General features: G+C 45.3%; 1 protein-coding gene across 15 annotated transcripts in view; it reads left to right on the top strand.

The window, feature by feature from the left end:
- Positions 1 to 26,369, top strand: part of NCOR2 (nuclear receptor corepressor 2) — a 364,680-nt gene that overhangs the window by 107,074 nt on the left and 231,237 nt on the right. For all 15 annotated transcript variants that reach the window (XM_066603378.1, XM_066603367.1, XM_066603368.1 and 12 more), the window contains one exon: positions 17,539 to 17,666. In XM_066603378.1, coding sequence (XP_066459475.1) covers positions 17,539 to 17,666 — 128 coding nt within the window. The remainder of the gene's footprint in view (positions 1 to 17,538; positions 17,667 to 26,369) is intronic.

Here is a 26,369-nt window from a genome sequence, read left to right as displayed (position 1 = left end):
TAGTGTAGGGAGCGGAGGCGTAGAAGGAAAGGGGTGAGTGTAAGGTTGGGGGTTTGCCTTGTTGTATGAGATCTGTTTTATTTCGACATGGTTTTATCGAGCCTCTTTCCACTGAGCGGTGTTTCCGCTTACACCCAGGACATGCTCTTAAGGCAGTGGTCCCCAACCTTTTTGGCACCAGGGACCGGCTTCAAGAAAGACCATTTTTACAAGGCCCGGCAGGGTTGGGTGGGACATGGGTGGGGCTTTGGTTATATGGGGCGGGGTTATGAAGGGAGTGGGAGTTTAGTGCATTCTTATTTAATTATGACATTTAGAATGTCCTGGAAGTACATACATAGGGCAGTATATAATCTATCCCCCCCCCCCCCCCCAGCGCACACATAGGGCAGCATATAATGTATCTCCCCTCCCCCAGTAATAGGCAGCCCCCACCTCTCAGTAGTTAGCAGCCCCTCCCCCGGTAATAAGCAGCCCCTCCCCCGGTAATAAGCAGCGCCTCCCCCGGTAATAAGCAGCCCCTCCCCCGGTAATAAGCAGCCCCTCCCCCGGTAATAAGCAGCCCCTCCCCCCGGTAATAAGCAGCCCCTCCCCCGGTAATAAGCAGCCCCTCCCCCGGTAAGCAGCCCCTCCCCCGGTAAGCAGCCCCTCCCCCGGTAAGCAGCCCCTCCCCCGGTAAGCAGCCCCTCCCCCGGTAATAAGCAGCCCCTCCCCCGGTAATAAGCAGCCCCTCCCCCGGTAATAGGCAGCCCCTCCCCCGGTAATAGGCAGCCCCTCCCCCCCGGTAATAGGCAGCCGCCCCCCCCCCCCCCTGGTAATAGGCAGCCGCCCCCCCCCCCCCCTGGTAATAGGCAGCCGCCCCCCCCCCCCCGGTAATAGGCAGCCGCCCCCCCCCCCCCCCCCCCCCCCCCCGGTAATAGGCAGCTGCCCCCCACGGTAATAGGCAGCCGCCCCCCCCCCCCCCCCCCTGGAAATAGGCAGCCCCCCCAGTAGTAAGCAGCCGCCCAACCCATATACTTACCTCGGGGAGGAGGTTCCTGGCTGCACAGACGTCAGTGTGTGCGCCGGGATCAGCTCAATTACCAGCGGGGAGCTGCGGCGCCCCCGCTGGTAATCGCTTCGGTGGTCAGCGGCGGGCCACATAGCACAAGGCAGCGGGCCGGATTCGGCCCGTGGACCTTGTTTAGAGCAAAAGTTCCCCGTGGTGCCACGGACCGGCGCTAGACACCTAACGGCCCGGCCCCGGTCCGGTGGTTGGGGACCCCTGCTCTAAGGGATGCATCTTTATGCGGAGCTGTACACATTATTACATCATAGGGTTGCATATTATAACTTTTGTCAAGACAGCTGACGCTTTCCTTCAGATTTCTTTTTCTCCTTTTCCGTTGGCGTATATGGAGAGGGGAAAGGGGATCAGGGAATCAAGGTGGGAGGGGGTGGGGGTCGGGAAGAAACCTATTTAGGGGTCACATTACTTAACCAACTTTGGCAACATCTTTAAAAGTAAGCAATTTTGACACCTGATACATTAGTACATCGATTTCTTGCGTCTCTCCTCCTCCACGAATCTCCAGTCCGGTCGTATCTTCCATATAGAGATATGCCTATTTTGTATCCTGGTGCGTAGGTCCCCATGGTGTTCCCCAAGTCAAGTCCCACTGACTGGGGGGTCTCCGTATATAGATCTCTCCATATACCATATGGATGTTTTGAAGGATTCCTCGATTGCCCTTTTCACTCGGTGTGATAGGACGCACAGAAATAGGACATGCTGCGATTTGTTTACCTCAAGTTTTCACATGGTCAAATCGCGACTTGTCTGCATAGGATTGGATTATCTAATGCAACCCTTTGGCAGCGGGCACGGGCGGAAATTCTGTGGGAAATTCCACAGCGGAATTTCTTTTCCACAAGGCATGGATTACATTCCACAGAGATGTTCTGTCTTTGAGTAACTCTTATTTGTCCTGCCATCACGTGTCATTGATCACTTTGGCTCCTAAGGCTGCCTGTCCACGGGCGTTGCGGTATCGCGCGGCGGAGATCCACTGCCCGGTAGCAGGAGGCGGCAGACAGATCTCCGCTGTCAGCCTATCTGACAGATAGGCTGACCATGGAGAATCACGGTAAATTCGCAGCATGCGAGCGGAGAATTGCAATGATTCTCCGCTCGTGGACAGGGAGAAGGCGCTCTCCATAGCAACGCCATTCAAACCCGCCCATGGACAGGCAGCCTAAGGCCGGCTGCACACGGCCATGACGGGCTCCGCTGCGTGAATTCCGCGGCGGAGCCCGTCACGGCGCCCCCCCCCCAGAGACCCCAAACTTACCTGCGGATCCGGCGTCCTCGCTCCCGCATGACTCTTCGGCGTGACGCGTCGGCCACGTCACAGGACACGCCCACCGCATCACATGACGTGGCCTGCCGCGTAATACGACGCAGCGGCGGTAGGCGGAGAGGCGATTTCACGTTATCTTCCGCTGTGCTACAGCGGAAGATAGCGTGAACGGACAGCTTCCATTGACTGCAATGGAAGCCGTCTGCTCGTACACCCGCGGCAAATAGAGCATGCCGCGGGCGAGGACGGGTGATTTCACGGTGCGGAATTCCGCACCGTAAGCATTGAGCTATTAGGTTTAATAGGACGAAATAGCTGCGGGAAGGAGGCCTAAAAAGTGTCCTGTGGCAATTTCTAGTAATAGGAAATGTATATAAAGGTTGTTACTTTTTATATGCTAATACAGTAGAGCGAAGCTGACCGTCTGCGTTTTCTGTAATTGTGACTTGCGTCTTTTATTTGTTTTTTTCCCCCTACCGTTGTTACAATTTATGTTAAGTCCCCAGCGACATAACTGCTTATCTGAGGACGTGGGAATCTTTTTTTGATATATTCCGGCCCCAGAATGCATTAAAGCCACAAATCATCCGCTCGCTGCGGGGGCAAGACCCCGGTAGCAGAGCCAATCCATTTATTGTGATTAATGGAGGCAACTACTGGGCACAGCTGTAATGCATCACTGACATATTTATGACCACTGCCATGTGAACATTACGTGATTATGGTTTAAAGCTACTTATACCATATCTACAGATTTGTTTTTTTTTAGTTTTACTCTGGCCGGGGGGAGAAAAGGAATAAATCTCATGTATGTAATGCAGCCTCAGGTTAAGCGTCAGGCATATAAAATACCCTTCAATAGATGAAAATTGAATTCTTTCAATTAGCGAAGGTGCTTGGATGGTGACCGCATCAGGGATATAGAGGGTAATCTCATCAAGTGTCTATAGAAGCTGTATGACATGGAAAATGATATTTGTGCGGGGAGGGTAGAAGAGTCCTCGATCAGGATGTTGAGAATGATGGAGGTGGTTTAATGTGTTCTGCAGGGTGATGGAAATGAGTAAATCCACAACTAGGGCCTGTTTGTAATGCATGAGAGCTGCTATTTGATCCAGCCGGTGTGTCAGCCCGTGTGATTATGCTATCTGGATGAGGCTGACACGCTCAGGTTATTCTGGGTCACTAAATCCAGGAAGGCAAGAAAGAATAATGGTCTAGCTTAACGGCGCTTCACACAATAAGCTGAATTGCCGAAAGTCACATGCTTGTAATTAGCACCTGAGCAATTATTGTGCAAAAGTTCCACGTTAATCACTGTCATGCCGGGCTGGCGTTAATGCACGCTTCTATCCGCTATTATTCATGTATTACACTATGCTGTGCCGTTAATAGCAATAACCTGATTATGCAGTCTGCTGTGCTTTATTACAGTGATCTATAGAACGCTAGTACCAGGCGATATGATTATGGCTTTCTTTTAACTATTTTGCTACTAAGAGAACAAAGGACTGTATTAGTAAACAGTACTAGAAGGGATTTTAACGTTTAGACTGTAATGGCCCCATTAGGAGACCGCAGGAATTCCATCTAAACACAAACAAGACAACTATAGGGCACGAGGCAGTATTTAAAAAGGAAAAGTGGAAATTCCGGTATGACTGACTATTCAGGATGAAGGAAAACCGATGTTTATCCTGTTCAACCTGATAGTAACTGTATCTGTGCAGGTCAAGTTAGCTGCGCATGGTGTAGGCTGGTGCATTAATTATGGGTCTTGGTGTAAATTGGTTAATGCTCAGCCCAGTGGACGATCGGAGCGCTTATGCTGCGGGAAAGGTGGCACCGTTCTTCTAATATCGGCATAACGCAATGTCAGATCCCACACGTCAATGATACGAATAGTGCCCGATGGACCGCATTGACTATAATGGGGTCCATCAGACTTTCAGCATGCCACCCGGCAATTTCTCAGACAAAATAATGCAGCATGCTGTGATATTTTGGGCTTGCTTCTGTACACAATGTGAGCACGGCCTTCGTATTGTTGCAGGCTGGGATGTTGGCTTGGAATCTGACCAAGGATGTCCTCTACGGGGGGGATTGTATGTTCTTCTCCCTGTGTTGATGTGAGTTTCTTACAGGTACTTCACTTTCTTTCATTGTTCTAAAAATCGATTAAGAGGTTAAATGTAAAATATGCCAACTGCAGTTTCAAATTAAAAAAAAAAAATCTATATATTACTTTAAAATAAGTCTGATGTTGCCATTTTCGGCATTAAAAACGTATTACTGAGTAGTAGAAAACCCTTCCCAGGACAGTGACTGCAGTGAAAACTTGGGTGTTGCTACGTCATCGAATCGCCATCTTTCCTCCACTAGCTGGATGGTCTCATACCAGTAAACCACATCCAGGGCAGACATTTAGTAAACCTTGTTAAATCCATCCTTTTTATTGTGGTAAATCCACAGCAAACATACCAGTCTTCACACGGTTACTAGTCACAGTGTACACTAATACATACATACGTCCCTGGCCGCCTGCCCACAAATAAGACTTTAATCCTGTCACCATACAGGCCTATTACCTAAACACATAGCAGTCCTTCACTTCATACCCATCCAGGGTGCCAACCTAAGGGCCATCCAACCCCACTAGGTTTGTGGCTATTCAGCTGGCAGCAGGAGCTCGCTCTCCTCAGAGGTATTAATTAGCAGAAAGAACCCTTTTCTTGCTGGAGATTTCTTTCTGCAGCCTGCCTATAAGCACCCTACTGACCACTTTTAGGTACTGCAGGCCTATATATCTCCCCTCTCCCCATCCCCCTTTTATAAGGGCCGTTGGATTTTTCACTGTATACCCACTTCCTGGGTCAAAGCTCCTATTTTGGGGAAGTCTCATCTCTAAACACTCGATTAGCTGAGCTTTTCCAAGAGACCTATGTTTTAGCTGTCTCTCTCCACCTATGTTGTCTGGAAGGGTACTGGTGCATTATGTCTCCACCAGAAGCTCGGGGTGGAGACGTCGGTGAGCTGGGTTAAGGTGCAGGAGACCCCCAGGTGACGCCCACAGCTGCTGATTGGCTGTCCCCGCTGCTCTGCCATCTCCGGGTCTCCACTTACATCGGCGGAGCCCAGAGGGGAGATGGAAGTGTCTTGCTGCTATCTACCCTTCCGACCTCAATGCCGACCCCGATTCTGTCACAGTCCCCTGTCCCCACTGCACTGCCATCTCCGGGTCTCTGCTCCCATCTCCCCTCCGGACCCTGCTGCTGTCAGTGTCCCGCTGCTATCTGCCTTCTGACCCCACTGCTGTCACCGTTCCGACCTGGCTCCCCCTGGTAATTTCCCTTCGGACAACGCTGCTGTCACTGTTTGGACCCCGCTGTCTGCCAGCCTCCCATGTCCACTGTAACTGTCATCCCTGCCGGCCTCCCATCGCTGCCAACGAGCCCCATGTGACAGTCCCCGGCGCACTTGCACTTGCATTTGTTCGCACACTCCCCACCGGCATCCCCTTTCTGTGCTCTCAGCTCTCACTGGACTCCTCGCCCGTCTCAGCCGCTGCTCTGTTGTGCTGTGCCTGTCTTCTGGTGCTGGAAGCATTCCGCCTCCGTCGGTGGCCGCATGAATAGATTGGCTCTGTTCACTTCTATGACAGCCATGGAAACTTTAGCATGCCTCCTAACCACATGGGATTGGTGGTTGGGATCCCCCTGTTCTGGAGATTGATGCTGCTCCTAGAGATGGCACATGCATTGGACAATTATGGCATCTCCTCTGTTTAAAGTGGGAATACCCCTTTTTAGTATTCTCTCGCTTTCCCACCCGCTGCCCTCCCGAACCTGCTCGGGTGAGAATGCAGGTACTCAAGAAGAGCGATGCTCGCTCGAGTAACTGCCCTATCCGAGCGTGCTCGCTCATCTCTAGTTAATACGTTTGTGCAGGCCATGTGAACAGTGACCCACACAAACACAATCTCTTTAGTGGCTGGGCAAGAAGCGAAAATGGATAATGCAGTCGAACGGGCACCAAAACATAAACCGAGCATGCTAAATACGTACCAAATGTACTAATACACTAGCAGATGGTAATGTGAATAAGTACAAGGTATTGGTTTATATTTTGGCCAGAATACAGAAGCTCACAAACCCACGTCAAGGGTCCTCATTATCTTGCGAGTCCCTACTCTAACAAGGCAACTAAACCCCAACAAGGGAACCCTGCCTACAAGCGGGGTGATCGTACCAATAAGGACGGCCCCACACTGGAACCTAGGGACCACCTGTCCCACCCTAGATAGTAATAGGAGGCAACACAAGACAATGACCTAACACAAGAGGCGTCTGCACACCTACAGACAGGACAAGGCGTTTGTATTCACCTACAAATGGATGAAGGGGACTGAACAGGGCAGCACTTGGGCGGATCAGGCATAGGTCGTAGTTAAGACATAGACCAAAACAGTACATCAGGCAGCGTTCAGACATGGGAAATATAGACAGAAACTAAACTGCACCGCATGTATACAGAGACAACAAGACTCAAACAGAACAAAGATCTACACAGGTATAATGACCGCGCCCTCTGGCAAGTGGGACCAGTGCTTATGTGCACAGACTAGTGGTGATTGGCTGGCTGGAGAAATCCACACCATCAGCCAGCCAAATCAACCACACCTGCAGCAGTGCGCCCCTGGAAACCCATAGTACTACAGGACCCAGGAGCACAAAAGTGACAACTATGCTAAACAGTCATAAGTATCTTTGTCTTTAATAGAGATGAGTGAGTATACTCGCTAAGGGCAATTGCTCGAGCGAGCATTGCCCTTAGTGAGTACCTGCCTGCATGAGACAGAAGGTTCATGCGTCGGCACGGGGAAGCGGTGAGTAGCGTCAGTCAACGGGGGAACGGGGGGGGGGGGGGGGGGGGGGGAGGAAGAGAGAGAGATCTCCCCTCCGTTCCTCCACGCTCTCCCCCACAGCTCCCTGCCTGCCGGCGGCACCCGAACCTTTTGTCTCGAGCGGGCAGGTACTCGCTAAGGGCAATGCTCGCTCGAGCAATTAGTCTTTAAGCATATTTAAATTAAAATTCTTTTTGTTACCTTTTTATTTGGTAAAGTTTTGTGGTTTATTTTCCCCCCTTTTTAAGACATTTGTTGACAAAAGAAGAAACGTAAGCCGTACATTTCCGTAGAATCTCCATTGACTGCAATATAAAAAATAAAGTTTCCATACTTATTGAAGCATGGTATATATATATATTTTTTTTTTTACATTTGACCCTTTCTGGCCTATGGCTACATGTTGTTTTTTGTTTTTTTTAACATTTTTTTGGTACAAAAATGTATACAATTAACAGATGGTAAAAGCCTAGTGTGAACTGCCCCCTAGTCGGTGCAACAGGAGGAAGCCAACACGTGTGCCCACTTGATTGATATGATCTACATTAGAGGGCTTTGATGTATAAATGTGATGACGGGCAGCTCTTCAGTTAGTTGAGACCTACCCATATACGTACAGTACATAACTTCTATTCGTCAGGGCATCTAACCTTATGAAGTCTCTCCAGTATTAGCACCTCTATAGGGGTTTTCTTAAGGAGACAACCTTTCAGAAACTTTTGCACTGTCTTACATGATATCATCTTCCAATCCTATGTGACTTTTGAAGGAATGTTGCTTTATAACTTGGGCTTGAAATAGGAATTCTTCTGACTTCCTCTCCAGAAATGCGATATCTGTCGCCAATGCTGTAACCGTAGCAGGTGTCCGGCCGTGAGATCACAACTTTAGAATCTCTGCAATGAGAGCTGGGAAGTGAATACAATGTGTGGCACGTTTTCAGCTGTATAGATATTCATTTTCAGCCTACTAGCTTGGCATGGGATGTGTTTGACCAGAAAGATTTCCCATGTAACTTGTTGAACAAGTGGACCGCAGCTGACGATGGGTGTAACTTTCAGAAAAAGGCAAAATTGTCTCTAGTTCTCAGAATGACAATAAGATGATAGTCAAGATAATCTGGATATGCTGTGATGCCTCCTCCGTACATTGAGGGGTGCCCTTATCTATAGGCACTGATGTAGTGGGTTCCTTTTATTTGGGACTGGTTGGTTCTCCTGTCTTGGGTGTTTTAGTAATTACTTGCATTCCCTGCTAAAACAGTAGCTCTGCAGAATTCTACATTATGCTGTTCCTCTGTTATTCCTCCTGGACCTCAGTGTTAACATAGCCTTGTCTATGTGACGTATTCCTAAAGCCTGATGCTGTTCAGATGTGCAACAGATATGCCAGGAAAGTGCTATATAACGTAGGCATAGGAAGAGCGCAGAAAAACCAGCGCTGCGTGCATCCTACATTGTTACTTTACATGAAGGAAATGCTAATGTTCCGAAATGTTACTGAAACTGACAATGTTATTTTGAAAGACTTGGCTGGAAGGCGTTTTCCTCCGCACAGCAGCCTTCCTGTATGGTGTTAGTGGAGGATGCTGCAGTCAGTCTTTCCACTGTTTGCAATGGCTTCTAATGGAAAGCGGTGACCTTAACCGGCAAGGTCATGTAAAATATGCTGGTAAACAGCAGCCCTCAGTGTGACACAGTATACAGCGGGAGGTTGTCAGTTGTCATCTTTTAGGTGTCAGAGTATATTTAAAAGATTGTAATATTACATAATACATGATAGAATTTGAGACCTTGGGCTTGGAACTGTCACCCCTTTATGGGAAAAAATAAATTTTTAGATTAACTGGGACTGTAAGGGGGAAAATCAGGCCCGCCGCGGATTCTTCATGTAGAATCCGTAGTGGGTCCCTCCTGCCCCGCGGACATGAGGGTTGAAAAGAATGAATAAACTCACCTTCTCCGGACGATGCGGTTCTTCCCTTCACGGCCGGATCTTCTTTCTACAGCTCAGCGGATGTGCTCGGCACCCCGGCAGCATGGAGCGCGCATGCGCCGGGCACATCCACCGGGCCGAAGAATAAAGATCCGGCCGCTAAGAAGGGAAGAACCGCATCGTTCGGAGCAGGTGAGTTTTAATTCTGGTACAGGTCTCCCGCAGATCCGGACGGCTTCCATAGGCTTCAATAGAAGCCTGCGGGAGCCGTCCCCGCGGGAGACCCACGCTAAAATGGAGCATGTCCATTTTTTTTTTTTTTCACGCGCGCGGATCCACGCCCGACGGTAAAAATGACATCCGCAGGTATTTAACTACCTGCGGGTGTGCAATGCATCCCTATGGGCGCGCGGATCCGCGTGCGGCAGAAACGCTGCGGATTTTAACCCCGTGGACATGAGGCCTAAAGCTTATAATTATATGGCAATGGCACTTTAAAATTTAGCTACTTCCAAAAATAGTGCCATATTTGTCCACAGGTTTTATGCGGTAGCACAGCTCACTTCAGTCACAGAAGATTGGCAGAAATGGCGTGATTTCTAAAATCTATTATCCTTTTTTGAACCTATACAACCCTTTTAAGCCTCACATGCGCATAATAAGCTGTACGCCACATATGTAACTCTTGCACACAGTAAGTACTTGCTGGGTGCCGACCATCCCCATACACTATCTTGCCGTATATGTGCATCCAAATCACTCCAAGATAATGCATGTACGCACATTTCCTGTGCTGATTGTTTTGCATTAGCTGCTAATAGGCACTGATGCCCATTACAGCTTATTACCTTCACTTGCATGTAAATGAGCCTTCTGGAGCTGTATGTAGAGAATAGCAGGAGGTCTGTTCCCTGCATACAGCTCCTTTGTTCTGCCGCAGGACTGCAAGCTGAATACAGTGTAATCAGCGCTCCCATGGATAACACAGTGTGTGGTCCCTGCTATCAGTTATCCGGTTGAATGCTGAATTTTATGCTCTCCTAAAAATCGCTCAGCGGAAAATTAAATAATGGTAGCATTTACACGCAACGATTATCGCTCAAAAGACATAATTTGAGCGATAATCGTTAAGTGTAAATGGGCCTTTAGAGGGCCAGTTAGTGTATGGGAGGTTGGTACTGCATATTACGCAAGCAAATACTGCACATGTAATACGCAGTGACCATATGCTTTGTGTGAGAGGCAAGACAATGGTGGTCAGAAGTCTTATAGTATGTATATATCCTGTCTGCTAAAAATGTAATTACACTTAAAAAAAAAAAAAAAAAAAAATCAGTGACTTAAAAAAAAAAAAAAAAAAACAGCAATTGAATGAGACGTGACATGTCTGTGCTGAGATAAGGATAGATAAGACTACAGAAAGGCTGCCTTTCAGTGCATGACTCATTGGACATGACTTCTAAAGCACTTCAGGCTTGGAACACATTTCCTGAATCCCTGGGTGATGTGTAAATCCAGATGGAGAGGATCCATGCCCTTGCTTGTACCTTGTCACTTCATAGACAGAGAACACTGCATGGAACCTTGGAGACTCGTGAACAGACACCTAGGTGACCTGAGACTTTCACACTGGAAACTATTCTGTGCATTGCGTACTTGGCAGAGGAGGTGTTACTAGTGGAATAATCTGTTCTGTAACATAGTATGTAAGAAAGACACATGTTCATCCAGTTCAGCCTATTTTCCCCCCAATGTTGATCCAGAGGAAGGCAAAAAGAACCCAATGAGGTGGAAGCCAATTTTCCCCCTTTTTTTTTTTTTGAGAAAATTACTTCTGGACTCCAATCTGGCAATCAGAATAATCCTGGGATCACCGACCCTTGTGAAGTAATTAGTGATAATAACCTATAGGATGTCCAGACCCCTCTTAAACTCTTATCGAGTTCGCCATCACCACGTCCCTCAGACAGAGTTCCACAGTCTCGCTTCTCTTACAGTATAGAACCCCCTTCTATGTTGGTGTAGAAACCTTCTTTCCTCTAGACGTAGAGGGCGCCCCCTTGTTACAGTCACAGTCCGGGGTATAACTAAATGATAAGAGAGATCTCTGTATTGTCCCCTGATATGTTTATACATGGTTATTAGGTCACTCCTTAGCTGTCTTTTTTTCTTAAGCAAATTACCCAAATTTTGATAACCTTCCTGGGTATTGTAGTCCGCCCATTCCGTTTATTACTTTAGTTGCCCACCTTTGTACCCACTCAAGCTCTAATATGTCCTTCTTGAGTACTGGTGCCTAAAGCTGTACACAATACTCCATATGTGGTCTGACCAGTGATTTGTAAAGGGGAAGAACAATGTTCTCGCCATGTGCCCCCAGACCGCTTTTGATGCACCTCATGATCCTATTTGCCTTGGCAGCAGCTGCCTGACACTGGTTGCTCCAGTTAAGTTTACATTTAAAGAAAATCCTCGAGTCCTTTTCCATGTCAGTTTCCCATGTAGTGTGTAACGGTGACATGTATTTCCCTTGCTCATGTGCATAACTTTACATTTATCAGTGTTAAATCTCATTTGTCACTTTGTACCCAATCCCCCAATTTATCTAGATCCTCTTGCAACAGCATTCTGTCCTCTCGTGTGTTAATTACTTAGTTTAGTATCATCTGCAAATATTGATTTTACTGCACAATTCTTCTGCCAGGTCATTAATATATGAAAAAGAATAGGGTCCAAAACTGCCCCCTGTGGTACCCCACTAGTAACGGTGACCCAATCAGAGTATGTACCATATATAACCACCCTCTCCTTTCTATCACTGAGCCAGTTACTTACCCACTTACACACGTTCTCGCCCAGACCAAGCATTCTCATTTTATATACCAACCTTTATGTGGCACAGTATCAAACACTTTAGCAAAGTCCAGATTCACAAGATCCAATGACTCTCCATGGTCCAGTATAGAACTTACCTCCTTGTAGAAGCTGATCAGGTTGGTTTGACAGGAGTGATTTCTCATAATCCCATGCTGATATGGACTTATACAGCCATTTTCCTTGAGGTACTCCAAGCATCTTAGGCCAGCTATCCACGGGTGATGCGGTATCCCGTGGCAAAGCTCCGCCGTGGGAGCCGTCGCCGAATCTCCGCCAGTCAGGCCTATCTAATAGGCTGACCGCGGAGAATCGCAATGATTCTCCGCTCGTGGACAGGTGCCAGCGGTTTACCGCTGGCGAATAAACTGCTGTTGACAGGGGGCCTTAGAAACCCTTCAAACATTTTACCCACAATGCAACAGACCTCACAACTATAGAGCCCTTAAATATAAAATAACGGTCTGTCTATTACATGGCTTACACCCCCAGGTTCTAAGGGAATTAAGCAGTCTGGTTCCAAAAAGATAAAAGTAAGGCAGCTCTGCACTTCCTCCTGGGTTAAACTGATGACATCTATTGCAAGTTTGTTATCACTCTGCAACTCGTCTGACATTTCATTTTCCTCTGAGTACACTGCAGAAAAGACTGTTTAAGGCCCAATGTCCACGGACAAATGAATTGCGGTGACCCCGCAATTGAATTGTCCACAAATGGAATCTGACCCGCTTGTGGACATGAGGCCTAATAGATTTACTTGCTTCTCATCATCCTATACAATTTTTCCTATTTATTAAAGGGCCAACACTTTCAGTATTAGTCTTTCAACTTTTTATATAGTTGAACAATTTAGGGTTCGTTTTACCCTCTTTGACAATAAGTCTCTCTGTCTCAACCTTTGCTGCTTTCATCTGCTTTTTACATGAATGTGTTTGGCCTTTTTTATAGGTTTTTAGTGCTTTATTGCTGCATTCTTGATTTAGCAGTTTAAATGCTTTTTTGTTTATTGCCCCTTTACATCTTTATTGAGCCATGTTAGTTTTCTCCTACTCCATACCTTACAAAAATAAAAGGGTTAGAACCTCTCACAGTAGGGCCAGTCTAACACAGGTGGACTGGATTCTGCATGCAGGAGGCCCATGGTGAATTCCGGTTGTGAGCCCGGCTGGTGACTCGGCGTATCTGTTTTCTCTGTTAATTGCGTATGGGCTGTGGGTCAGCAGCCACCATTGACTTTATTGAAGGCTGTCCGCTGTAAAATAAAGCATGCTGCGATTTTTCTTCCGCGCTTTGGAGTACGCAATTCGTATGCGTGAGTGTGAATGAAAAAGCGAAAGTACATGCCTTTCAATTCCGCGGACCCTCTGTGCAGGCACTAATCATGGATTCCGCAATTGGAATCCACCCATGTGAGCCTGGTCCAGGTTAAGATGTTTTTACACATTTCCCATTTTTTAAATCTATATTCTTATTTTTGAGGACACTATCCCAGTGAATATGGTTGAGGGCATGTCTGAGCTGGTCAAACTATATTATGGTCACTATTTTCCAGGTGCCCACACACACACACTCACTCACTCACACTCTGTTGGTTAATATTAAGTCAAAATAGTTGTCCCTGTAGTTGGGTCCTGAAAAAAATGAGTAAGGTAGTTATCTTAAGCTATTGACGGAAACTTGTTACCTTTTAAGAGATCCACAGGTTTCCCAGTTCATAGCCGAATAGTTAGAGTCCGCCATAATAATTACCTCTATGTGATTTGCTGCTTCATCCATTTACTTCAGTAATAGATTTTCTGTGGTTTCTATTATATTTGGTGGCCTATAGAAATCCCCTATGAGAATTTAGTTTTTTTTCCCTCCATATATCTCTACCCATAGAGACTCTACATGTTCATCTCCTTCACATATATCCTGCCATAGTGTGGGATTTAAACAGGATTTTACATAAACAAACCCCTTGACCTTTCTGGTTTTTAGGATCCCTTCTGAACAGACTGCAACCCTGTAAGTTCACCACCCAATCACAGCTTTCATCCAACCAGGTCTCAGTTATTCCTGCTATGTCATAGTTTTCCTCAGAAATTATTACTTCTAGTACATCTACTTTATTGGTCAGACTTATAGCATTAGTCACCATACAGTTAAATTGAAAATTAACTAAAACCTTAAGTGTATCCCTATTAACGAATCTGTCAGTTCTAACTGTACTTGCCCCTTCCACTGCTTCCCCTTTATTTCCATTACTTAATCACAGGTCACTGTTAAGACTATCTTCCCCTCTATCTTTATTTCTCCCTAAGGAGAAGTTAACATAAACTATGAAGTAACCTGAAGTATGGAACTACAGGAAACACTTCGCTCCAAGTTTAGAGCCACAGTCCTAATTGCTTTTCCTTGAGAAGAGGTGGTGATGCTAGTGAGGGTTAAAGGGGTTGTCCCGCGCCGAAACGGGTTTTTTTTTTTTTCAACCCCCCCCCCTCCCCCCCCAGTCGGCGCGAGACAACCCCGATGCAGGGAGGTAAAGAAAGCTTACCGGAGCGCTTACCTTAATCCCCGCGCTCCGGTGACTTCAATACTTACCGCTGAAGATGGCCGCCGGGATCCTCTGTCTCCGTGGACCGCAGCTCTTCTGTGCGGTCCATTGCCGATTCCAGCCTCCTGATTGGCTGGAATCGGCACGTGACGGGGCGGAACTACACGGAGCCTGCATTCTGCACGAGCGGCTCCATAGAAGACTGCAGAAGACCCGGACTGCGCAAGCGCGGCTAATTTGGCCATCGGAGGGCGAAAATTAGTCGGCACCATGGAGACGAGGACGCCAGCAACGGAGCAGGTAAGTATAAAACTTTTTATAACTTCTGTATGGCTCATAATTAATGCACAATGTACATTACAAAGTGCATTATTATGGCCATACAGAAGTGTATAGACCCACTTGCTGCCTCGGGACAACCCCTTTAATTAGGAGATGTGGCCAGAGCAGAGTTAAGGCCCATTTAGACACAACGAGAATCGCTCAAAAATTGCTCAAGCTGTCTTTTGAGCGATTCTCGTTCTGTCTAAATGCAGGGACATCGTGCAGTTTTCATGCACGAGTCGTTGATTGCTGAATTCTAGTTTGCTAGAATTGAGCGATCAGCTGTTATCAGTGGAGCCGGCTGTTATCAGCTGGCTGCGCTGATAAGATTCCCTCTGCTAGTTTCTCGCTGTAAATTCACAGCGAGGACACTGGCAGTCAGCAGTCAGCTCTGAGAAGAATACATCTGTTTGCTTATGCAAAACAGCTGTATTCTATTAGCAGCCGGCTGCATATTCTATAGTAGCTACTATAAAGTATGCAATGATGATCGCTCAAAACTGTCACTCAAACTATCGTTTGAGCGAGATTTGAGCGATTATCTTTAAGTGTAAATGGGTTCATAAATTAGTGTAATCACAGCATTCCAGGGCAAAAGCTTGAGGACCTGGGAGAATCCAAAACACATAGCACTGTTATCTTAAACTGGTTAGTAGGTAATATTTTTACCCTGGTTTGGTGTGAAGGTTTTCAGGTGCTCGGGCTGACTGAGTCAAACTGCTTGACTAGCAGCACCAAAAGGAGAAAAGCCGGCTCCTTAAAAACACTTTTTATTCTTAATTACAAAAAATCCAAAAAAATAAATGATGGGTACCGTGTGGTACCATGCCAACGCTCGTGTGTTTTTAAGGAGCTGTTTTTTTCCCTTTTGACTTGGGAGAATGCTAGGTACTTGCCAAGAGGACCTCCTGCTCCCATTGGGTCACCTGACCTAGAAGTAAGCTCCCAGAATGGTCAAGGGGCTCTGTAAGTATAACACATAGAACGCCGTAAGAAATGCATGTGTTTCTGTGATTATAAATTGCATTGGTAAAAAAAATTGGTCTAAAACGTTTTATATAAGAAAAATTTTGACCTGGGACCTACAAAATGCCATATATAAAGAGGGAAAACGTCTTAAGCGAAAATGTGTTAGGTGGGGAAAAAATGACATTGATCTTATGGACAAAAATTCATGGCAAAGACAAATCGACTACTTGGGTGGGAAAACATCTTCTTATGCAAGAATTTCTTAAGTGGGAATCGCGTATATATTTTCTTGGCCTGTACAAATAGAATGCATTTTATATTGAAAAAAGATGCAAAAAATGTATATAATTTATTGTAAAATTACATTAAATTTCTGTAAGTAATTTTAGTGGTTAAGTGTATATACTGTATATTTAAACATTGCCTTACAGAGAAAAAGCCACACCATGAAGCAACGCTCAAAATGAGATGAACCTCAAAACACAGAGAATTAACTTCTGAGCAGTCTTATTTTATTGTCTGTTTCACGTCTGCTGTGACCCAATAAGCAGGATGATCATTATGCAGTGGGGTCTCCATGTTGGGTGATACAATCATTACATGGCATTGATTCTGTGAGTGCTTGAAAACTGTCCCGGCCTAGTCTTGACCATGTGATATTGACCATAATCCGCAGTTCAGCTGTGGAACAGCATTCCCTCGACGTCCATTAGAGTGCCACAGGTCAGTTGGAGGAGATATGGGGTTGTGCTGCCAAGGAGTCACCTGGGTACCTTTATAATCCGTGCCTGCTGGGGGTTTGCTGTGTGGGGCCACGTGTTCTCCTACTGGAAAATGGCACTGGGTACTCGCTGAAGATAAAGTATTGTCCCAGGCTGCAGCAATTAATCAACATGGTGCTGTCAGTGTACCCCTAATGTGTACTAGAGGGGATCGGCTGTTGATGCTGATGGCACTCCAAGCCATGACTCCCTGGTCAAGCTGTCCATTGCATAATTCTGCAATGGACAGCTTGACTGCAACCTTCATGGTGGGGTATTTTCTCTGTTAGGCAGTGTGCGTATGTATTATAATAAATATAAAATGTTAGAAATAATATTTTAACTATATTTTACATAATTTAGCTGTTCTCGGGATAGGTCGTCCAATAGTTGATCGGTTGGGGTCCACCGCTTAGGATCCCAGTGATCAGATGATAGAAGAGGCTGCAGTGCAGTTGAATCGAGGGATGTACGGCAGTAATACAGATGCTCAACTAGATGAATGAATTGTGAACACAGCCTAATAAAATAGTATCAACATTTTGGTACAGCTGCTTGAATTTTGATACCAAATGTCTGGAGCTTTTGTAAAGCAGTGGTTACATTACAACCATGCCCACATCTAGGTAAAAATCCCTATTGTGAAGTGACTTCAATGATTACTGATGGTGAGTTATTCCTATAGGGAGCAACTGAAGTTACCGTGTAGCAGTAGCCTAATGGTTTGGCCACTTGCAAACGAATTTTTTTTTTTTTTTAATCATGCCTCATTCTATGATCTTACAGTAGGGTCATACTATATATTATATATTTACTGACCTGTGCACAGATGTAGTAGGACATAAAAAACACCACTAATCTAAAAACTGATTATTATTTTCCAACTGATTTTTGCAGGATGCCAGTTTTCTAGAGTATCAGCACCATTCAAGAGATTATGGCTCACCTCTAGCCCACAGCTCAGTTCTTATGCCACAGAGGAGACGGCCGTCGCTGCTATCCAAATTTCAGCCTGGAAATGACAGGTGAGATCATTTCTGTCCGTATTCACTGCATTACATAATCCATAGTTTTTGTGCTGCTTTTCTCTTTTTATTCACCTTTTGAAGCCAAGGATTCGATGTACATAAGTATAGAGTGTACTTTGGATATAAGAAGTCTACCCACCCCTGTTTAAAACGCCATGTTTTGCCATGTTAAAAGATCTGACTTAGGTGGAGAATTTCTGCCTGTGCCCGCTTGCATAGGATTGCATTAGATAACGCAATCCTAGGCAAATCGTGGCATGTTCTATTTCTGTGCGCTCCTCTCTGCGCATGTGCCGGCTAGGCAGCAGCCGGCGCATAGCAGAGACTGAAGATGCCGGTAGCGGGTGAGCCGCAAGCTTCTGCAGGGGCATGGGGCCGCATCTCGCTGTGAGAATTCTCATAGCGGGATCCGACCCGGTCGTCTGCAGGCAGCCAAAGATGAATCATTTCAGACTTATTTCCATCTTCAATGCGATCCATTATCTGTACAATAACATTGAAAAGTAAACAAATCTTTCAGGATAGAAAAAAAACTGGTTGCATAAATATGCGCACCCTAAAACTAATACTTTATTGATGTAACTTTTGACTTTATGACAAGATTCAGCTTTTTTGGGTAGGTGTCTATCAGCATGGCACATCTTGACTTGGCAAACTTTGCCCAATCTTGCTAGCAAAAGCACTCCACATATGTCAGATTGCGAGGGCATCTCGTGTGTAGCGCCCTCTTCAGGTCAAGCCACTGATTTTCAATGGGATTCAGGTCTGAGCTCTGGTTGGGCAATTTCAAAACTTTGATCTTCTTCTGGTCAAGCCATTCTTTTTTTGATTTGGTGGTCTGCTGTGGGTTGTTGCCGTGCTAAAATGTGAAATTCCTCTTCATCTTCAGCTTTTTAGCAGAGGCCTGAAGGTTTTGTGCCAAAATGGCCTGATATTTAGTCCACCTCGACTAAAGCCCCAGTCCCAGCAACAGAAAAAACCTCCCCAGAGCATAATGCTGCCTCCAACATCTTCACTGCAGTCTGGTGGTCTGCTGGTGATGCGCAGCGTTGGCTTTGCACCAAACATATTTTTTAGAATTATGGCTAGAAAGTCCAACCTTGATCTCCTCAGTCCATAAAACATTCTCCCACATACTTCTGGCAGACGTGATGTAGGTTTTGGCAAAACATAACCGGGCTTGGATATTTTTCTTTCTTAGAAAATGTTTCTATCCTACCCCCGAGCCCAGAGATAAGAAGAATACGGGAGATGGTTGTCACATGCGCTACACAACCAGTACTTGCCAGTAATTCCTGCAGCTCCTTTAATGTTGCTGTAGGCCTTTTGGCCGCCTCCGGGACCAATTTTCTTCTGTCTCTTCATCAGTTTTTGAGGGATGTCTAGTTCTTGGCAATTTCACTGTTGTGCCAAATTAAATTACCTTCTTGATGACAGTCTTCACTGTGTATATGTGATGCCTTGGAAATGTTTTGGTCCCCTTCTCCTGACTGATACCTTCCAACAATCGGATCCCGTTGATGTGTGGAAAGCTCTTTATGGCTTTTGCTGAAAAATGCAACTAAGAAAATGTCAGGAAAGTCCTACTAGAACAGCTGAACTTTATATGGGGTCAATTAGAATCCCTGTAAATAATAGCAGCGGAGTGCTGATTACTATTTGCCATGAGTTTAAATGTGATTGGCTAATTCTAAACACACCCACATCCTAAATATAAGAGGGCGCTCACACTTATGTATTCACATTATTTTAGCTTAGTACAGGTGTGTGTGGTATATGTATGTATGTATTTCCTACACACAGACGCACAATATAGTCTTTATCCTGTGCATAGCAGATAACATGCTGTGTTGGGAATACCACTTTAACCTTAAAGGGGTTGTCCCGCGCCGAAACGTTTTTTTTTTCTTTTTCAATAGGCCCCCCCTCCCCCGTTCGGCGCGAGACAAACCCGATGCATGTGTTAAAAAAAACAAAACACGTTTAGTACTTACCCGAATCCCCGCGCTGCGGCGACTTCTTCCTTACCTTGCTAAGATGGCCGCCGGGATCTTCACCCACGGTGGACCGCAGGTCTTCTCCCATGGTGCACCGTGGGCTCTGTGCGTTCCATTGCCGATTCCAGCCTCCTGATTGGCTGGAATCGGCACACGTGATGGGGCGGAGCTACGAGGAGCAGCTCTCCGGCACGAGCGGCCCCATTCACCAGGGAGAAGACCGGACTGCGCAAGCGCGTCTAATCGGGCGATTAGACGCTGAAATTAGACGGCTCCATGGAGACGGGGACGCTAGCAACGGAACAGGTAAGTGAATAACTTCTGTATGGCTCATAATTAATGCACAATGTACATTACAAAGTGCATTAATATGGCCATACAGAAGTGTATACCCCCACTTGCTTTCGCGGGACAACCCCTTTAACAAAATAGTAAAAATAGAGGATATCGGGTGGGGGCAAATATTATTTCAAAGCAATGTACTTTCTCTCCAAGTCAAAAGAGAACAATGCAGAGAGGTTACCAGGGACTAATGCTGGGTGCAAGACTAGGGTGCAACTCGCATTGGACAACACATGGACAGCAGTCCGTGAGTTATCCTTTTTTATGCTGAGACAGCACATTGATGTGTATTTGCTTGTGCTGTTTCTCATCTGTGATGGGATGTCAATGTGTATAGCCTCAGGCGTGGATTAACACGGACAGCACACGGCCCTAAATACGCTAGTGCTTGGGAGAACTAAATACGTTATGCTTTCAGATAGCAGACATAAACCCAGTTTTTAACATTTACAAAGTTTAATAAATAGAGCTTGCTAAGTGACCGATGTAGAAGTAAAGTATAATAGAGGCTGTAATACAGAACCAGATATGGACATTCTGTGTGTGTATATGTATAACGGATGCATATATATGTATATAACAACAAAGAAGTTGAGTCTATCCAAGATTTCATCTTCCTTGGATCCAAAGTCGATTGCAACAGGCAATTTGGACCTGTTCTCAGTAGACGGATTACACTTGGTAGGATTGCAATGCAAGGAATGGCAAAGATCTGGAAAAACAAGGATATTAGCATTGCAACAAAAACCAGACTGGTCAATGCAATCATCTTTCCCATAACAACGTATGGTTGCGAAAGTTAGACGCTCAGGAAAACAGAAGGAAAATTGATGTTTGAACAATTATGCTGGAGGAGAATGCTGCGGAAACCTTGGACTGCCATGACAACGAATGAGGCAGTGTTAGATCGCGTCAAACCGAAAATATCACTAGAGGGCAAAATCGTCAAACAGCGACTCTCTTTTTTGGGCACGTGATGCGTGCTAGATCACTGGAAACAGTACTGATGCTTGTCAAGGTCAGTGCAAAGAGAAGATCAGGCTGACAAAACAAGTTGGCTATATACAATCAAGGCCAGCACAAACATGTCAATCACGGAAAGTAGCGATGAAAGCAGAAATGCGGGGAAGAACATTGATCCATGGAATGACCGAAGGACGGATGCGACTGAATGGATCAGCATCCTATATATTTTAGAATAAATGCATACAAAGCTAGTAATGGCAGGGACTCTTGACTGTTAATGAATGGCACGGAGAGTTACCATATTTTTGGCTCTATGAGATGCACTTTTCTTCCCTCCAAAGCAGATGACAAGTCACTGCATCTTACAGAGCGAATGTGCCAAAATTAGTCGTGATCGCCATTTTTTCAAACAACGACCACGATTTAGTTAGCGCGAATGTGCGTTTAAACTCACGTTCCCCCTCTTCGCTCAACTACTGATAAGCTATCCAGCGGATAGGTCATCAGTTAAAAAAAAAAAAGAGCCCAGGCAACCCTTTTTTAGCAGACTTCTGCTTCTCAAAGGTAATAGACTTCAAAGAAACCCTGGAAGTCTGATCTTGCAGTCATTCTTCCTTAATTTTTTCCTGTTTTTGGTTAATATACATTCGATACTTTAGGAAGAATTAGGGAACAGATGGAAGAAACTAGAACTGCAGAATTAGACTTTACAAGGTTAATATGTTGTACTTCTCTCTATGGAGATTCATAGATCTATATAAAAGCTGCAGAGGCAAAACAAAGAACCTAAAGAAATCCAAAGCCATGAGCATATTCAGAAATACTCTTGTAGTAAAAAAAAAAGCTATGCGCCTTAGGGCTTATTCAGACGACCATATATCGGCCACGTATTCACGCCGGCCGATGTACGGCGTTCCTCTCAGCAGTGGGAGGAGGCTGGAAGAGCCAGGAGCAGTGCTCTGAGCTCCCGCCCCCTGTGCCATCTCTCCACCCCCTCTCCGCCCCTCTGCACTATTTGCAATGAGGGTAGGCAGGATGGGGGCGGAGCTAATTCATGGAACCTGTCCCGCTTCCTCTCATTGCAAATAGTGCAGAGGGGCAGAGAGGGGGCGGGAGCTCAGTGCACTGCTCCCGGCTCTTCCAGCCTCCTCCCTCTGTAGAGAGAGACGCTGTATATCGGCCGGCGTGAATAACCGGACGATATACGGTCCTCTAAAGCCGCCCTTATGTCAATTGTGACACTGGACATCTCTTTGGAGCTGGGAGGGACTGAACCGGCGTGGACGATCTGTTACATTTCATATAGTGCACTTGAAGGCGACATTGTGGTTTTTACTAAAACCAAGAACCTGTCTTCTCTTTTGACATATCTAATTTAGTAAATGACTGTATTCCCCATAAAATAAGAACCCTTTCTTACAACTCTGCGGTGTTCCTCTGTTATTCCTCTTAGAAATGTAAAATAACAATTGGGTGTTACCCTTCTTCTTGTCAGGTTGTGTTGCTCCATACTCTGTCAGGAGTGATTGGACAATGTCAGACCGTGTAGAGACCCCCAAACTGGTAACACTCAACTCTCAATTTATCCAGAAGTTTCCGGGGTGGAATAACCAGGGAACATTAACATACAGAGTTATAATAAAACCTGCTCCAGAATTATTTCATGGTCTGTTCAAATATTAGAGCATCTTTCCAAAATTAGTAAACTCACAAGGAATGGTTTTATAGAAAGCCTAAAAAATGAAAATGTATTGTAATATAGTTTCTTTTTAAACTCTTGGTAAGTTACTGGGACCACATGAGATGTATTTTAGATGTTAATTGAACAGAAGGGATTCGTATTGTATCAGAAGACGCAAAATCTTTAACAGTGGATTTGACCTATTTATTAAAAACCTACTCCTTTACTAAAACGGATATATGAGGAGTGGTGACATGTCCTCTTCAACTCCTCGGTCACTCCAGTATATGGATGATGGATGTTTGTGGGCTTTAGCTGCTTTGCAGCCCGCTCAATACTTGACGGGTGCAATGGACACAATCAGAGAACTCTGTTCACAACCGTTAACCAATTCTGTGAGTGGCATTCTAGAGCTTCCTCTGTCTACTAAACAGCATCTCAAAATGTGATTGCAGGGTATGTATGTATGTATGTATGTATGTATGTATGCATAACAGAAAATTTTATTCTGTAAAATTTTTTTTTTTTACTCATTTTTGTAACCATGCCACTCATGACCTCATATAAGACCTCTGGGGGTTATTCACCTTGCCTTTTTTTTTTTTTTTAAATCTTATACTTTTCCATTGTAGCTGGTGCATCCATAGGAGCCCAAGTTACAGGGGAAAACATTGCCCTGTGATGACAGTAACTACTAACAGAGCTGATCAGGATCTGCTAGGACCCAGGGGGCATCAGGCAGTCACGTGATCGTCTGGTAGAATAGGGGAAGTAACACTTCTGCTTTCTCCCTTTGCTACATAGCGCTTACTGAGCGCTATTTAGCCTGCCAGAGAGAAGGCAGTAGTGGTTAAAAAGTACTCCTTCCTTCTCTTCCGGGTCCTCGGCTGTAACTAACAGCTGAGGACCCCACCTGCTCTTACTACATTGCGGGAGCTTTAATTCCATCCTGTATTTTTGCTATTGTCTGAGATTAAAGCCCAGGACCAAGTGCCGTAAATTTACTGTGTTTGGTCCCTAAAAGGCTAAGGAGACGGCAAGCTGAGCTTCAGTGGAGGATAAGTAGCAGGCAGTTATATCAGGTAAAGAGAAAAGGGATATTGTATATAAAAACTGATCGGACACTTTGACAGAAAAGGGAATTATGTAGTGTGGCTAAGATTTAATATTTTTATGATCATTGCAAATAATGACTGCAGGTTTTTCCTGCAGTGTCTTGTGGGAATCATGCGGTTATGCTTTCCTCAGCGGAGACACAGTTGTGATCAGCGGATTCTTAGAGGAGTCTATTCTGGGCATCATGTCAACAATATTACACTGAAGTTTCTCCGATTCTCTGAGGAGACTATTAATAATAATGATGGAGCCGTTCTACTATATTAGTATCCTCCGTTCAGTTACAGCTTTGTTTTAGAATTGTGCACAAATAATCGGATCTGGATATTGCAAATTCGCAGTTTTATTGTAAATGTGCAGTTAATTTGGCTCCCGCTATGATTGTCATTATAAATAATCCCGAGGGATCTGTAGCAGGGAAGGCCTTGCCTTTATTCCTAACTCATACAGCATGCTGGTGCTGAGAGCTGCAATGTGAAAATACAAGGCTGTCATTTATAATGTGTTCACCAGGCGAGGACTAGAGTGAATTCCTAAAGTATAAGAAGGTGCGTCCATTAATGAGCCTAGAAACCATTACAGAATAAGTAGTCTTTAGTCGGTCCCCTACACTCTGTGCAATCCCCCTTTTCTGTGTTGCACGGAGCCAGGCTTACTGTATTAAAAGTAACATGGTTGGTAATTGGACGCTAATGAGATCAAGAACTATGAATACACACTGAATACATCGAAAAGTAATAATAAAAGCAAGAAATACAACGGATATCAATTTAATAGGGTTGTGTGAGGACAAAAAGCTCCATCTGTATACTATTAGAGACCATTCTGAAAAAAGAGACCCTCTAATAGCGGCCCATTGACTTCTAGCGAAATATTACATTTTACCTGCAAAGCCGCTGCAGGGAGGATGTAAGCCTATATTCGGCTTTCCCTGGCGGTAACAGCTGATCAAAACCAAACCTTCCATCAACTCCATTTTAAATTTTAAAAGCGTTTGTCATCGTTGGATACCTCCAACTAACTTAGTGTACATGTAACTTCAATAGGCCTGAGTATATTGTAACTGGAGAAGGCCATGTAGGCCTCAAGGGTCATTGGGTTGTTAATCGAACAGATTTGTCATGCGAGCTTCGACTGCATGAAAAAATGTGGCATTCCCTATCTTGGCACATATTACACGCTAAAATAAGCTATTGAAGTCAATGGACCTGTGTAAATGTGCAGGAAACCTACTTATACACAGTGTATTTGCGACTCTAAACAATGGACGCTTCAGTGCTTGTTTTTTTGCGCATGCTAATGTGCAGTTCCTCTCCCCACTAGTGTATAGGGAGAGACCTGTCATGCTGAGGATAGGAAGAACCCGGTGCGGCCCGCCGCTTTTAATTAGAGAGCTCCGTTCCTGATTCAAATACGCAAACTTCAAAGCGTGTTGGATCTGAAACACCACAGCATTTCAGAATCAAACTACTAATGACTACTTGTCCGTGAGTATGTATGTTTGTGTGTGGGTGCTTCTCATGCTCCGCCCCCTGGTCAACATATATAAAATAGAGAGCCTGACCGACAGAAGAAAAACAACGTTAGGGCTCTTGGAAGAGGAGAACAAAAATAACAAAATGAAAATACAACTAAGCCGTTATTATCTCAGACACAACTTGGCGGTCCTGACAGAAGACACTGACCTACCATCATCACAGAAATCCGGTGGGCTGAAGGACTTGTGGTGATGTCACTGTTGTGGTTGGAGCCATTGTGCAGTTTGATAGAAAGTACTGTATACTGGATAAGCAGACAGCAGCCACCAGGACCTGTGATGACGTCCTTGTAATGTGATCACCTATGTGGGTGGAGTTGGGGAATCACATGACCAGGGGCTGAGCATTGTATCCAGGAATCTGCTGAGCTGGTGATGTCTGGAAATCAGCATGGATGTACCACAGCTGTGTATGTGTGTGAATCAGGATGCATGTAGTAGAGCTGTGTGTGATATGTGGGGATCATAATGGATGTAGCACAGCTGTGTAGCGCATTGGTACTATCATTTCCTAATAATTGCTATTAACACTTATATGGGGGTACTGTTCATAATCTATCTTAGGTTTATGCTGCCTGTGGTTCGGTGATGGGTTCCACTTTTGGGCTCATACCCACAACTGGGTCGGATTCCGGCACCAAAACATTGCAGTGGAATCAGGCCCTTCACCCCCCAGAGACCCTATACTTACCTCTCCAGATCTGCCGCGAGTGTCTCACCCAGCGCGCATGCGCAGTACAGCTCCACATGCTCGGGGCTGGTTGGTGACGCAGATTTTTGGTGTGCTCACAGAGGAAGTATCGAAGGATGGACTGCTTTCATTGACTGCAATGGAAGCCATCCACGTGATTTTCCACATAGAATAGAACATGCTGCAACTCTCCCGCAGTTGATTTCCACTCGTGGTCATGGGAGAATCAGTTAACATGGCATGCCTATGGACAGATATTGCTGCGAAATTCGCGGCGGGTGTCTGACCGCGAATACCGCAGCGAAAATCCGTCTGTGGGCATTAGTTTGCGCCTAATGGGAATGCCCTGTTTTTTACTTTGCGTGACACG

This window comes from Eleutherodactylus coqui, chromosome 5, assembly GCF_035609145.1.
Source record: "Eleutherodactylus coqui strain aEleCoq1 chromosome 5, aEleCoq1.hap1, whole genome shotgun sequence".
NCBI lineage: Eukaryota > Metazoa > Chordata > Amphibia > Anura > Eleutherodactylidae > Eleutherodactylus > Eleutherodactylus coqui.
The sequence above is the reverse complement of the archived record's forward strand: the minus strand, read 5'-3'. Positions and strand labels throughout refer to the sequence as shown.